The 15,618-nt window shown below is 49.3% G+C and overlaps 1 protein-coding gene across 4 annotated transcripts in view; it reads right to left on the bottom strand.

Annotated features, from left to right (window-relative positions):
* Nucleotides 1-619: 619 nt before the first annotated feature.
* Nucleotides 620-15,618, bottom strand: part of LOC119955756 (H-2 class II histocompatibility antigen, A-D beta chain-like) — a 215,797-nt gene continuing 200,798 nt past the window's right edge. For all 4 annotated transcript variants that reach the window (XM_038782284.1, XM_038782285.1, XM_038782287.1 and 1 more), the window contains 7 exons: nucleotides 13,622-13,729; nucleotides 9,007-9,282; nucleotides 7,319-7,591; nucleotides 2,392-2,505; nucleotides 1,854-1,883; nucleotides 1,640-1,747; nucleotides 620-847 (listed from right to left, as the gene is read on the bottom strand). In XM_038782284.1, the coding sequence (XP_038638212.1) occupies nucleotides 819-847; nucleotides 1,640-1,747; nucleotides 1,854-1,883; nucleotides 2,392-2,505; nucleotides 7,319-7,591; nucleotides 9,007-9,282; nucleotides 13,622-13,729 (938 nt within the window). In that variant the 3' untranslated portion in view covers nucleotides 620-818. The remainder of the gene's footprint in view (nucleotides 848-1,639; nucleotides 1,748-1,853; nucleotides 1,884-2,391; nucleotides 2,506-7,318; nucleotides 7,592-9,006; nucleotides 9,283-13,621; nucleotides 13,730-15,618) is intronic.

Raw genomic sequence — 15,618 nt, 5'->3', positions numbered from 1 at the left:
TGTAATGCAGAACAAGGCCAGCAGCGTGGGTTCATTTCCCGTACCGGCCTCCCCGAACAGGCGCTAAATTGTGGCGACTAGGGGCTTTTCACAGTAACTTCATTAAAGCCTATTTGTGACACTAAGCAATTATCATTATTACCTGGCCACAAATGCAGTCAGGCTAGAGGAGCAGTCAGCAGGGTCAGATAGCCTCTGAACCTGCTGCTGCCTGGTCCTGTTAATAGTTGCCATGGCCAGAGGTCTTTCTTTATATATGCTCAAGGTATCTAATCAATTATTCCCCTTTCCCTGAATAGCCTAGTACAATTAATCTGCCAATGAGGGTGCAATGTTGTCTCAGACACCAGAGGAACTCTCTGACCCTTTGAACAATGCCATGGGATCTTTAACGTCAACATGAAGAGAAGGACGGGGTCCCAGTTTAACATCTCATCCAGAAAACAGCACCTATAACAGCGAAGCATTCGCTCAAAACGACATTAAATCGTCAGCCGAGTTTATGTTCTTAAGTCCTGAACAAACAGCCTCTTAAATCAGAGATGGAATGTGGTCAGCTGAGCTGTCAGCACAGTGGCATTCCTATAGAAAATTCCGGACAAAATAACTCTAGATTGGATTGTTGTATCAATATAGTGAATCTTTATTTTGTACAGGAAGGATTTTCCACAAAATCATTCTGAGATTTTATTCAATGAATGGTTTGTTGGGCAGAAACAAATGTCCGTTCTGGAGACAGGTGCACCCCTCATGGACAACAGAGTCACATCCCCCAGTTACGGCGGTAATATTGAATATATTCCACAGAGTTGTTTATGTTAGGCGTGGGATTTAGTCAAATCATCAGCTGTAAAGGAGAGACAAGATGTCAGGTTAATTTATTCAAACTCACGTCAGTCCTGGTGATTTTTGTTTTCATTGACAGAATGTGGGTGTCACTGGATAGGCCGGAATTTATTCCCCATCCCAGACGGCCCTTGAGAATGTGGTGGTGAGCCGCCTTATTGAACCACTGCAGTCCATGGGGTGTAGGTACATCCACAGTGCTGTTACATGGCAATCAGCAGGAGGCTTCCTTGCCCTTGTTTGGTCTGGTGCCAATCCCGTACCAGCCTCCCCGAACAGGCGCCGGAATGCGGTGACTAGGGGCTTTTCACAGTAACTTCATTGAAGCCTATTTGTGACAATAAGCTGTCTGTGGACAGCTCTCCGCAAGTGTCCAGGTGTTAATAAAGAGGACTGTGCAGGGTTGACAGGCTCCGGTTGCCATTATTGTTTCTGGTACCAGGGTCAATGCCAGGTGGCCCATCCCATTGAGGCTTTTTCGTGATTTGATACAACCGAGTGGTTTGCTTGGAGGCCATTTAAGAGTCAACCTTTGGGTCGGGTCTCACATACCGGCCAGACCGGGTAAGAACAGCATATTTCGTTCCCGAAACGAGATTAGTGAATCTGATGGATTTTAACGCAATAGTTTCACCGTCATCATTCTACTTTTAATCCAGATTTGTTATTGAATTCAAACTCCCCCTTTGTGGTTACCCTGGGTTTCTGGGTTGCTAGTCCAGTAGCAGTACCACTGCTTCTCCTGGGTAGCAAACATGAGTGAAAAGTGACAGATATACAGGACTACTGTTACCTGAAGAGCAGCTGGTGTTGGAGGTGTTGGAGGTCTCTGAGCTACTGGATCGCACACTGGAACTGCATGGATTCCTTCCACATGGTCCTGCCCGCTTAGTGAACTTAGCTGGGAACAAAACCAGTCAGTTGTACACTGTGATAAATATATCCCCGACCCCCAAAATATTCTCATACACCCAAAATTATTCAGAGTAAAAAGCAGCTTCTCTTACCTGTTGGGTTCACGTTGAACTGGTCAGAACCTGCATGAGAAACAGGAAGGTTAACAGTTTGACATCAACCTATGGGAGTGATGTATCTCTGAACAGACTGTCCTACTTTCTATTTCATTTCACTGGGATTTCTATCTCTCTGCTTCTCCCTCTCTCACACAATCACATGGTCAGTGAACAAGGATGATCATAAAGGCTGCTTACGTTTTCCCACCGTTATATTTCAAACACTCATTTCAGAATTTCTCTCTTTACCGTTCCTGTTACTTTCGCCGATGCTCCGGGTAACACAGAGAACTCGAGAGACTCTGATATAACCTGGGACACATCGAAATCTGACCATTTCCTTTAGTTTAACACATTCCTAATGCTGTAAAGATCTCTCATATTCACAGTTCTCTTTACATATTGAAACCCACGGGTTTAAACACATAAAATGTGCAGATTAATTCCAAATAAAGTCTGTGAGAAGAGTATTGATAGTTCTGTCTCCTAATGTAACCTGTGCGACTAATGAGAGTTTATGATCTGTGCTTACGATTTAAGTTGCAGTAATACAGAATTCCAGTCACCACAGCAAAGCTGATTCCCAGTATTCCCAGCACGGCTCCGATGATGATCAAAGCTTCATTTTTTGTGATGCTGCTGTGTTCTGAGGAAAAGGACAGTTGGGGGACAGTTTACCTTGAGTTTATAATCTGAACACCCGGACAATCCTCCCCACACAAAAAAAGTTCCTGAGAATGTCACTCCTTGTTGTAAGTGGCCTATGACAATGGTGGCAGATGGATGAGTTGGTAGCAGATTGAGTGAAGGAAACAGAGGCCACTCACCATTACTGATCAAGAGATGCCTCCACAGTGGTTAGCACTGCTACCGAATGGCATTGAGGTCCCAGGTTCGAATCCCGGCTCTGGGTCACTGTCTGTGTGGAGTTTGCACATTCTCCCCCTGTTTGCTTGGGTTTCACCCCCATAACCCAAAGGTGTGCAGGGTAGATGGTTTGGCCACACTACATTGCCCCTTAATTGGAATAAAAATGAATTGGGTACTCGAAACATAGATATTAGGAGCAGAAGTAGGCAATCCAGCCCTTCAAGCCTGCTCTGCCATTCAATCAGATCATGGCTGATCTTTCTGTGATTCACGAACAAAGAAACCCAGATCCCTCTGCCCAGATGCATTTTAAATTTGCCTTTCTATTTTTTCAACCAAAATGGATAACCTCATACTTATCCCCATTAAACTCCATCTGCCGGACTTCCGGTGACGACCATGGAGTGAGCGGTCGCACATTTGGCGGTTCCCGCTTATGGTGGACTTTTTGGACCTTTCCCCCGGCTAATTGTGGAGCTGAGTGTTGGTATAAAGTGCAGGAGAGGTGGAAGAAGAGAGTATCCCACCGGTTTATGGATTTGTGGACCAGAAGTGGTCGAAAAAGGAGGGAACAACTGTTGAAAGCTGGTGTGGAACCTGCGACACAGGGAAAGATGGTGGAGGGTTAGGGTCTGAGCCTACCGGCCCAGTGGCCGATTGAGCAGTTAGTGACCTTTCTCCATGAGAAGTTTGCCCTGCAGAGGAAGAAGAACTTGGAGGATCTGGCTTGGGTGGTGGATCCTAAAAAGGCATGGATTAACCACATGGAAATGAGGTTGGAGGCCCAGGGCTAGGCAATCTGGAAGATGGAACAGGCGGTGGGGGAGTACAAGGAGCAGCAGCGATGACTGCGGAGATGGGGCTGATGAGAGATCAACAGAAGAGGCTGCAGGAGAAAGTAGAGGACCTGGAGAATAGGTCGCGCAGGCAGAACTTGAGGATCCTGAGCCTGCCGGAGGGCGTTGAGGGAGCGGATGCCAGTGCATATGTGGCGCGGATGCTCGAGAAGCTGTTGGGTGAAGGAGCGTTTGCGCGGCCCTTGGAAGTGGACAGGGTGCACAAGGCGTTTGTGAGGAAGCCGCAGAGAAACGAGCTGCCGAGGGCGATGTTGGTGCGATTGCACCAGTTCCTGGCTAAGGAACGGATTTTGAGGTGGGGCAGGCAGACGAGGTGCTGTACATGGGAAGTCTGTGAGTTGTGCATCTACCAGGACCTGGGTGCGGAGGTGGCCAAAAGGAGGGCGAGCTTCAACAAGGTGAAGTCGGCCGTCTTTAAGAAGGGGGTGAAGTTCGGCATGTTATACCCAGAGGCATCTGTGGGTAACGTAAGAAGGCCGGGAACTCTACTTTGGGTTGTGAGAGAAGGCGATGGAATTTATTAGAGACAATGGAATGGCAGGAGAATGAGGACATTGAAAGCTGGAGGGGGTGTTCATATTTTGTATTTTGGTTTTCTTTAGGTTTGTATGAACCACATTTGCACTATGTTTGGGGGGGGGGGGGGGGGTGGCCCCGATCAGGCTGATCACACGGAATGTGAGAGGGCTCAGTGGGCCTGTCAAGAGGGCCCATGTGTTCGCGCATCTGAAAAGCTTAAAGGCGGACGTGGCAATGATACAGGGTGAGGGTGGTGGATCAGATGAGGCTGAGGAAGGGGTGGGTAGAGCAGGTATTCCATTTGGGGCTAGATTCCAAGACAAGGGGAGTGGCGATTCTGATTAATAAGCAGGTGGCACCAACATGATACATAGAACACGGGGGATACAGGACGAGGTAGTGTTTAAAACGGTAGTGGGGGGCGGAAACGTCTCGGAAATTTATAAAGAGCTCATGGTATTGGGGGGAACCCTGATAGGGGAGTGATGCGACCATCAATTCACGTGGAACCAAGAGTGGATGTAAACTGTGGCTCTAATCGACTAGAACAGTGCCTGCCTGCGACTGCACTGCTACTGAGAGCCGCCTACAGGGCTACTGCTCTTTATACCTGCCCTCAAGGGGTGGAGCCTGGGGCGGAGCCCACAAGGGCACCAACATGATACATTCCAGGTAATACCTTACAATGGTCCATAGGTGGAGCCCACACGGGCAACAGCATGGTACAGTTACATACATGGTGAATGGTTAATGCAATACGTTCACCACAGGGCGATAAAGTGAAAAAGGGAGGAATAGTTGGGCAAGGAATTAGAGACGGGATTGTGGGAGGATGCCTTGAGTAGGGTTAACGTATCCTCGTCGTGTGCCAGGCTCAGCCTGATACAATTCAGTGTGATCCACAGGGCGAATATGACGGTGGAATGTATGTACAAGTCCTTTGAAGGGGTGGAGGATAGGTGTGGGCGGTGTGCGGGAGGGCCAGCAAACCATGTCCACATGTTTTGGGCATGTTTGAAGCTTAGCGGATTCTGGCAGGGATTTGCCGATGCCATGTCCATGGTATTGAAGGTACGGGTGGTGCTGTCCGCAGGTGGCAGTTTTTGGAGTGTCGGAAGACCCGGGAGTCCAGGGGGTGAGAGAGGCTGATGTTTTGGCCTTTGTCTCCCTGGTAGCCCGGAGACGGATCTTGTTGACATGGAGAGACCCGGAGCCCCCGGAATCGGGGGGATGGGTCAGTGACATGGCCGGGTTTCTCAGGCTTGAGAAGATCAAGTTCGCCCTGAGGGGATCGATGCTAGGGTTCGTCCGGAGGCGACAGCCGCTTAGCGACTTCTTTGGGGAAAATTAAGCTGTTAGCAGATACAAAGTGGGGAGAGGGACTGGGGAACTGTATATGTAAGCCACGTTGGCTGGGTGTGGTTGTTGGTTGGGTGGGTGTTATTTACTTTGTTGTGTTTCCACTTGAAAATTGTTGTTAAAAATTTATAAATGCCTTAATGAAAATATTTTTAAAAAATAAACTCCATCTGCCACATTTTGTCTCAATCGCCTAACCTATCTATAGCCATCTGCAAAATCTTTATTACCTCTTCACTGCCTGCTTTCCCACCTATTGTAGTGTCATCCACAATTTTTTCTATGTTACACTCGTCCCTCCTTGCAGACCATTTGTATAGATTGTAAACAGTTGAGGTCTGAGGACTGACCCCTGCGACACCCCCAGCTAGTTACAGTACACCAGCCAGAGAAGGATCCATTTAATCTGACCCTCTGCTTTCTGTCAGTCAGCCAATCCTCAATCCAATCGAGTACTCCATCCCCAATCCCCTACGATCTCACCTTCTGGATCAGGCTTTTATGCAAGCACCTTGTCAAACACTTTCTGGGTCTAGATATACCACTTCCAACACACTAACAGGAGGAGGCCATTCAGCCCCACGAGCCTGTTCTCCCATTCAATGAGATCATGGTAGATCTGTGACCTAAATCCACACAGCCATCTTCCTACCATATTCCTTAATACCTTTTGGATAACAAAAATCCCTCAATCTCAGATTTAAAATGAACACTCTGATCTGCCATTTGCAGAGAAGAGTTTCAGATTTCCACCACTCTTTGTGTGTCAAAATGTTCCTAATTTCACCCCTGAAATCTCGGCCTCTCATTTTTAGAGTCTATCCTCTAGTCTGCAACCCCCCCACTCATCCACCCACCCACCCGCTGACAACCAGCAGGGAACAGTTTCTCTCTAACGGTACTATCAGTTCTCCTGAGTACCTTGGAAAATTCAATCATATAATTCCCTTAACTGTAAAATTCGAGAGGATACAGGCCTAGTTTATCTTTAATCTCCACCTCAAAATTTAACCCGGAATACTGGTCTCAATCTGGTAAATCTCTACCGTGACTCCTGTAAATTTAGACTGAAAAACACAATGAGCCCTTCGTGAAACTTTAGAAAGTCAGGGGAATAATTATATTGAAAGGATCATCAAATTGTTAACTAGGTTACAGGGACTGAAATTACAGTTGACTGAATGGCTGGGATCACAAGATTATGTATGTGGAGGTAGTGAATGGTCAGGATTAATCTTCATGGGGAACAGGATGCGTTTATTGATCTATTGTCTCTGTGATGTGGAGATGCCGGCGTTGGACTGGGGTGGGCACAGTAAGAAGTCTGACAACATCAGGTTAAAGTCCAACAGGTTTGTTTCGAATCACTAGCTTTCGGAGGTGATTCACCTGATGAAGGAGCAGTGCTCTGAAAGTTAGTGATTCGAAACAAACCTGTTGGACTTTAACCTGGTGTTGCAAGACTTCTTACATAGATTTTTACATAGAACATACAGTGCAGAAGGAGGCCATTCGGCCCATCGAGTCTGCCCCGACCCACTTAAGCCCTCACTTCCACTCTATCCCCATAACCCAATAACCCCTCCTAAACATTTTGGATACTAAGGGCAATTTATCATGGCCAAACCACCTAACCTGCACGTCTTTGGACTGTGGGAGGAAACCGGAGCTCCCGTAGGAAATCCACGCACATACGGGAGAACATGCAGTCTTCGCACAGACAGTGATTCAGCAGGAATCGAACCTGGGACCCTGGCACTGTGAAGCCACAATGCTATCCACTATGCTACCGTGCTGCCCAAACTTCCTTCTTACTGTATTTGTATCTGAGTTTTGCTCAGTAACTAACCTTACCAAATTTTAGCACGACTTTCTTTGTGAGGGCCTCATGTTCCACTTGACAGGAGTAGGAACCATCCACATCTCCATTCAATGAGAGGAGACTTCTCGCTTGAAAGGTCCCATCCCGTTGTGGCACAATGTTTGTTGTCTGTGGTGCGTTGGCCATGACCGCTCCGTCTCTCAGCCAGCTCACTTTAATGTCCCTCGGGAAGAAGTCCTTCACCAAACATACCAAATTCATTTGGCCACTTTTCTCCTGAAGAAAGACTCTGCTGGGTATAGGAGCTGTGAAAGCAGATAGGAGTGGGTTACAGGTTAGAGTTGGCATGATCAAGAATCCCCCAGAGGCTCTGGCTCTTCAAGACGTGACAGTGAAACGGTTTATAAAGGCCACCTTTTCACCCGAGCATGGGACCCTCCTCCAGCCACACATCCCTGCTGATACCTTCAAGCCTGGACTACTGGAATCCTGTCCTCCGGAGGCCTGGAATTTTGGCAGCATCTGGCCATTTCAGTCATTAGCTTTCTCATGCCCCCTGAAAACTGGGAATTTGGTCGGTCGGGTGTGTTAAACCTGAAACGTGTGGATTAGCCCAGATAAGAGCTGGTTTGGACTTGACTGATTTGTTTGGATAGCCAGGGTACCACTTTGGAAAGTTAAGGCAGCGTTTTGAATATGGTCCAGGGACATCTTTTGGGGAGGTCAGGTACCCCTTTGGAATTGTTAAGAATAGGCATGAATGTGCGTTAAAAAATGCAGAAACTCATTACTGTCAAGCTCATTGGAACTGTCAACAGACGTGTCAACATCAGTTGTCAGAGAGATCTGTGAAAGGGATCGGCCAGAAATGTCAAGAAGATCTGTCAAAAACGACTGTAAAAGGAGCTGTCCAGCTGTCGAGGCATTTAAAAAACCTGCACAAATTGCTTGCCAGGAGTCTAAGGGAAAAGGTTAGCATGGTGAGTATGGGGCGCTTTTGGGTTGGATGGACAGTAGAGGGTCATGGTGGTTGGCTGAGGGCTGAAGGGATTTTAAACAATTGCATATTTTTTCATCTCTCACATGGGTGCTGATGCACACAGGCAGTCCTTCCGTCTCAGCAACCAGCAGCCTCCGCACACATTCTGAGAACAGCGGGCCTGATTGTAAATCCAGCCACTCAGCACTCCCGATCCCGATCCAGGAGAAAGAGGTCCAGAAATTGGGATTCCCTTTCTGTTCCGGGGGGGGGGGGGGGGGGGGGGGGGGGGGCGGGGTCCCACCGCCGGGATCTTCCAATTCCATCCCGTACCAGCCTCCCCGGAAAGGCGCCGGAATGTGGCGACTAGGGGCTTTTCACAGTAACTTCATTGAAGCCTACTCGTAACAATAAGCGATTTTCATTTCATTTTTCATCCCCCCGGAACAGAAAGGGAATCCCAATTTCTGGACCTCTTTTTCCGGGATCGGGTTTACTGAGACAAGAAATATCCTGACTAATCCGGAAGCGAAAATCCAGGCCAGAGTTTGTGACCATTATGCACCTTCATCCCAAACTCTCCGCTTTACTACATCCCCGCCACAAAACCTTCATCCATGTCTGCTGCCTGTGCTGTGCCAGACTCTGGCACCAATGCCCCCCCTGTTTCTGTGTAATCCTCTCTGGGTCATTTGGCTGGGCTCTGCCAATTGCAGTTGCTGCTTTGTTTAATCACCGTACCTTTTCCGTCCAGGGTGAGGTTGCTTGATTCAGCTGTTAGCTTAATCTCATCGCAGACGCTCTCGATCCGATGAGGGACAGTCACGACATAATCCGGGTCGGAATTCCGCCTGTTCACGTCAGCTTGTGTGAACGACTGTACTGCAACATACCTCAGAGTGCCCATGTCGTAATACATAACCGTTGCACCATCATAGCCGTAACGCAATTGAACGGTGGACAACGTATTATTCTTATGGTAGAAGCAATCACACTGCACATGAAGCAGATGTATATCTGAAAAAATACAAAGCAGAAAATAACAAGAATGGACAATGTATTGTGATGGCTGTGGCTGGGAGGTCCTCACTGGAAAGGATCTTTTACAACGTGAAACCCCTTGTGAGTTTACACCTCCCATTGACTGAATTTTTACCAAATTTCAAATCCATAACTCAGACTTGGTATCTGCAAGTTAGATCCTTAACAGTGCGGCGCTCCCTCAGTACTGACCCTCTGACAGTGCGGCACTCCCTCAGTACTGACCCTCTGACAGTGCGGCTCTCCCTCAGTACTGACCCTCCGACAGTGCGGCACTCCCTCAGTACTGACCCTCTGACAGTGCGGCACTCCCTCAGTACTGACCCTCTGACAGTGCAGCACTCCCTCAGTACTGACCCTCTGACAGTGCGGCACTCCCTCAGTACTGACCCTCTGACAGTGCAGCACTCCCTCAGTACTGACCCTCTGACAGTGCGGCACTCCCTCAGTACTGACCCTCTGACAGTGCAGCACTCCCTCAGTACTGACCCTCTGACAGTGCGGCACTCCCTCAGTACTGACCCTCTGACAGTGCGGAACTCCCTCAGTACTGACCCTCTGATAGTGCAGCACTCCCTCAGTACTGACCCTCTGACAGCGCGGCTCTCCCTCAGTACTGACCCTCTGACAGTGCAGCACTCCCTCAGTACTGACCCTCTGACAGTGCAGCACTCCCTTGGTACTGACCCTCTGACAGCGCAGCACTCCCTCAGTACTGACCCTCTGACAGTGCAGCACTCCCTCAGCTCTGACCCTCTGACAGTGCGGCACTCCCTCAGTACTGACCCTCTGACAGTGCGGCACTTGCTCAGCACAGACCCTCTGACAGTGCAATGCTCCCTCAATGCTGACTCTCTGACAGTGCAGCACTCCCTCAATGCTGACCCTCTGACAGTGCGGCACTCCCTCAGTACTGACCCTCGGACAGTGCGGCACTCCCGCAGTACTGACCCTCTGACAGTGAGGCACATCCCTCAGTACTGACCCTCTGACAGTGCAGCACTCCCTCAGTACTGACATTCTGACAGTGCAGCGCACCCTCAGTACTGACCGTCTGACAGTGCAGCACTCCCTCAGTACTGACCCTCTGATAGTGCAGCACTCCCTCAGTACTGACCCTCTGACAGCGCGGCACTCCCTCAGTACTGACCCTCTGATAGTGCAGCACTCCCTCAGTACTGACCCTCTGACAGTGCGGCACTCCCTCAGTACTGACCCTCGGACAGTGCGGCACTCCCGCAGTACTGACCCTCTGACAGTGCAGCACTCCCTCAGTACTGACCCTCTGACAGTGCGGCACTCCCTCAGTACTGACTCTCTGACAGTGCGGCACTCCCTCAGTACTGACACTCTGACAGTGCAGCGCACCCTCAGTACTGACCCTCTGACAGTGCAGCACTCCCTCAGTACTGACCCTCTGACAGTGCAGCACTCGCTCAGTACTGACCCTCTGATAGTGCAGCACTCCCTCAGTACTGACCCTCTGACAGCGCGGCACTCCCTCAGTACTGACCCTCTGACAGTGCAGCACTCCCTCAGTACTGACCCTCTGACAGTGCAGCACTCCCTCAGTACTGACCCTCTGACAGTGCAATGCTCCCTCAATACTGACTCTCTGACAGTGCAGCGCTCCCTCAGTACTGACCCTCTGACAGTGCAGCACTCCCTCAGTACTGACCCTCTGACAGTGCAATGCTCCCTCAATACTGACTCTCTGACAGTGCAGCGCTCCCTCAGTACTGACCCTCTGACAGTGCAGCACTCCCTCAGTACTGACCCTCTGACAGTGCGGCACTCCCTCAGTACTGACCCTCTGACAGTGCGGCACTCCCTCAGTACTGACCCTCTGATAGTGCAGCACTCCCTCAGTACTGACCCTCTGACAGCGCAGCACTCCCTCAGTACTGACCCTCTGACAGTGCAGCACTCCCTCAGTACTGACCCTCTGACAGTGCGGCACTCCCTCAGTACTGACCCTCTGACAGTGCGGAACTCCCTCAGTACTGACCCTCTGATAGTGCAGCACTCCCTCAGTACTGACCCTCTGACAGCGCGGCTCTCCCTCAGTACTGACCCTCTGACAGTGCAGCACTCCCTCAGTACTGACCCTCTGACAGTGCAGCACTCCCTTGGTACTGACCCTCTGACAGCGCAGCACTCCCTCAGTACTGACCCTCTGACAGTGCAGCACTCCCTCAGCTCTGACCCTCTGACAGTGCGGCACTCCCTCAGTACTGACCCTCTGACAGTGCGGCACTTGCTCAGCACAGACCCTCTGACAGTGCAATGCTCCCTCAATGCTGACTCTCTGACAGTGCAGCACTCCCTCAATGCTGACCCTCTGACAGTGCGGCACTCCCTCAGTACTGACCCTCGGACAGTGCGGCACTCCCGCAGTACTGACCCTCTGACAGTGAGGCACATCCCTCAGTACTGACCCTCTGACAGTGCAGCACTCCCTCAGTACTGACATTCTGACAGTGCAGCGCACCCTCAGTACTGACCGTCTGACAGTGCAGCACTCCCTCAGTACTGACCCTCTGATAGTGCAGCACTCCCTCAGTACTGACCCTCTGACAGCGCGGCACTCCCTCAGTACTGACCCTCTGATAGTGCAGCACTCCCTCAGTACTGACCCTCTGACAGTGCGGCACTCCCTCAGTACTGACCCTCGGACAGTGCGGCACTCCCGCAGTACTGACCCTCTGACAGTGCAGCACTCCCTCAGTACTGACCCTCTGACAGTGCGGCACTCCCTCAGTACTGACTCTCTGACAGTGCGGCACTCCCTCAGTACTGACACTCTGACAGTGCAGCGCACCCTCAGTACTGACCCTCTGACAGTGCAGCACTCCCTCAGTACTGACCCTCTGACAGTGCAGCACTCGCTCAGTACTGACCCTCTGATAGTGCAGCACTCCCTCAGTACTGACCCTCTGACAGCGCGGCACTCCCTCAGTACTGACCCTCTGACAGTGCAGCACTCCCTCAGTACTGACCCTCTGACAGTGCAGCACTCCCTCAGTACTGACCCTCTGACAGTGCAATGCTCCCCCAATACTGACTCTCTGACAGTGCAGCGCTCCCTCAGTACTGACCCTCTGACAGTGCAGCACTCCCTCAGTACTGACCCCCTGACAGTGCAATGCTCCCTCAATACTGACTCTCTGACAGTGCAGCGCTCCCTCAGTACTGACCCTCTGACAGTGCGGCACTCCCTCAGTACTGACCCTCTGACAGTGCGGCACTCCCTCAGTACTGACCCTCTGACAGTGCAGCACTCCCTCAGTACTGACCCTCTGACAGTGCAGCACTCCCTCAGTACTGACCGTCTGACAGTGCAATGCTCCCTCAATACTGACTCTCTGACAGTGCAATGCTCTCTCATAAATGATCCTCTGAATGTTGCACAATGTTCTATTTTTGTGCTTGAGAGTCCTGGTTTTGGACCTGATCTGCAACATGCTGAGTCAGAGACGGAATTTTACCCACTGTGTCACGACTGTCTTTAAATCCAACCACATTTTCACATAAATTTTTCCAGTCTGTTGTCTGAACCTTTGTGCTTTTCCGTCCCACTCAACCTTAACTATGACCCTTTCGAACTTTCTGAAGCTCTGCAGTAGTTTGCACAGATCATGTAGCAGTGAGCAGGTCTCCTGTTGCTTACTCCATCATGTTAGATCCATTAGCCTCTGAGTTAGAATGTGTGTAGTCATAATCATGGTCTGTTCACTCCTCCCGTGAAGGTTAGCTACTTAAAAAATCTATCTTTCTATCGCAAAAAATGATGGAACCGCTATTTCTTGGACATTTAGATTCTCAGTTTTCTTCAACCTGAGAAGCCATTCAGCCCCTCTCTCTGATGCTGGATCTCTGAACTGTCTCTGTCCTCAGTACTCTGCCCCTTTTCCCTCAGGCTGCCCTTTTCTACTTCAAATTGAACTAATTTCCCATTTTAAAATCTAATTTGCGTTCTGCCTCTGTCTCTGGTGTAGCATGCTATCTCCTGACAACTCTCTCCAAGGACTGAATCACTGCATGATTTGTGACCAGAACTCTCCAGACATTGCCATTCACTCTTCCTGCCAGCAGCCAACCCCCCGTCTCCGGTTTTCCCAGTAGAGTAGGGCATTGGGTAGCATCAATGCGAAAGAAGCGGTGGGAAGAGAGAATCTTGTCACCAGCAAACAGCGCACTGCCGAGAAACACGCAGCTGGGTAACTGGAGAATCCAACCCAGTTTCTCCACAATGGACATTATCAAGTCTCCCAGGAGAACATTAAAGTGAGGGAGGGTAAATAAACCCACTTACCACTTGAACCATCCACCGCATCCAGAATAGAAATGACGGTAGCAGCAACAGCTATGAAGACCCATCTGTGGTAAACTAGCATCTTGAAAAATGGATTCCTGAGCAAGGCTGAAGTAAAGTTGACACTGATTAACATCAGCAGTTCACTAGTATTTGTTTAAGTTCCTCAGACACAAACACTTGTAACGTGCAATTGTGAAATCCTCCCACTAAAACACATGCTCCAATTACACCTACGGGTTGTCTGACATCACTTTGATAGACAATTAATTCTCTTCCTTGTCACAAAAAAGCCATTAAAGGGATAGTTTCCCTTAAAGGCATGGTCTCATCGTAAACACTGACTGGCGGAAACCATTTGATGAGGTGGGTGTATGCGCCAATCCTGGGACATATGTCAGGATTAATTAAGTTGCTCTCCAGGTTCGAGGCATTTGATGAGATTCCACGTCAGAGGTTATTGCAGAAAATAAAAGCTCACTGTGTAGGGGATAACATATTGGCACGAATAGAAGATTGTTGGTGAACAGAAAAGAGAATTTGCATACCTGGGTCTTTTTCTGGGTGGCAGGATGTGATGAGTGGTGTGTCACAGGGATCAGTGATGGGGTTTCAACATTTTGCAATTTATATAAATGACTTGGAGGCAGGGACTGAAGGCATGGTTGCTAAATTAGCTGATGGCATAAAGCTAGGTAGGAAAGTAAATTGTGAAAAGACATAAGGAGGTTACAACGGGACATAGAGAGGTTAAGTGAATGGGTAAAAGCCTGGCAAATGAAGTATAATGTGGGAAAATGGGATAGTGTCCATTTAAAATTTTTTTTTAGAGTACCCAATTACCCAATCACGGACAGTGACCCAGAGATGGGATCGAACCCAGGTCGTCAGTGCTGTGAGGCAGCTGTGCTAACCACTGCATCACCGTGCTGCCCAGATATTGTCCATTTTGAATAAAAACAAAGCTTAGTATCCAAATGGTGAGAGTTTTCAGAGCTCTGAGATGTAGAGGGATCTGGGTGTCCTGGTCCATTAATCACAAAAGACTAATATGCAGGGGTTTAAAAAATTCATTTTTACGGGATGAACAGCTTCGAAGGGCCAAGTGGCCTCCCCCTGCTTCTTATTTGTAAATTCCTATCTATGTTTTTATGTTCATCCTGAGGTGTTCCTGCATGGCACCCAACAAGAGGCTCAAATTCAGACTTGTCCATTATTTAACCACTCCCAGCGGGTGGTGTAGGTTGGGATTGAGTTGGAACCAGACCACTGTTCGCTGCTAGAAGATTGTGGTCAGCCTCCCATGGCAGTTTCACAGTGAAGTGCTTGGAAAGTTAGGGCAACATGGGGGTCATTTGTCATTCTGAAATCACTGCCCCAACTCTGGATTCAATCTTGACACTGGGAATGAAGAAGGCCTGGCCCCCCTCCGTTTGGCACCCTTTCCATTCCACTTTCTGCCAACTGCAGTAATTCAAACTAAGTTCCTTGTGGGTTTGACTATAGAACTCAAACCGTCCTTCGTTTCACCATGAATCGAAAATCTCCAACAGCGCGAGGAAACTACTGAGTGTGGTTTTGCCACTGCACCATTTTGGCAGGAAGATATCCAAACCAGTTCACAAGGGGCTCACAACAGCCCCTTGCAAGGGACACCAGAACCTGGTAGGGGAGGGGTGCATCCACTGTCACTGTCAAATCTAACAGGGGGAGTTCAGGAGAAACTTCTGTAGAACTCGCTCCCACAGGGAGTGGTTGAGGTGATTGGTGTGTATGCTTTTGAGGGTTAGTATCAGAAATTGGAGCAGGACTCTCCATTTGGTCCTTCGAGCCAACTCCACCATTCAACACCAACAGGGCTGATCTTGGGCTTCAACTCCACTTTCCCACCCACCCCATAATCCCTCGATTCTCTCTATCACAGTCTTAAATGTCTTTAACAATGTAGCATACACAGCCCGCTGGGGTTGAGAATGCCAAGAATTCATAACTATTCG

The sequence above is a fragment of the Scyliorhinus canicula genome, chromosome 21, assembly GCF_902713615.1.
Source record: "Scyliorhinus canicula chromosome 21, sScyCan1.1, whole genome shotgun sequence".
Lineage (NCBI taxonomy): Eukaryota > Metazoa > Chordata > Chondrichthyes > Carcharhiniformes > Scyliorhinidae > Scyliorhinus > Scyliorhinus canicula.
This window is presented reverse-complemented; position numbering and strand designations above follow the sequence as displayed.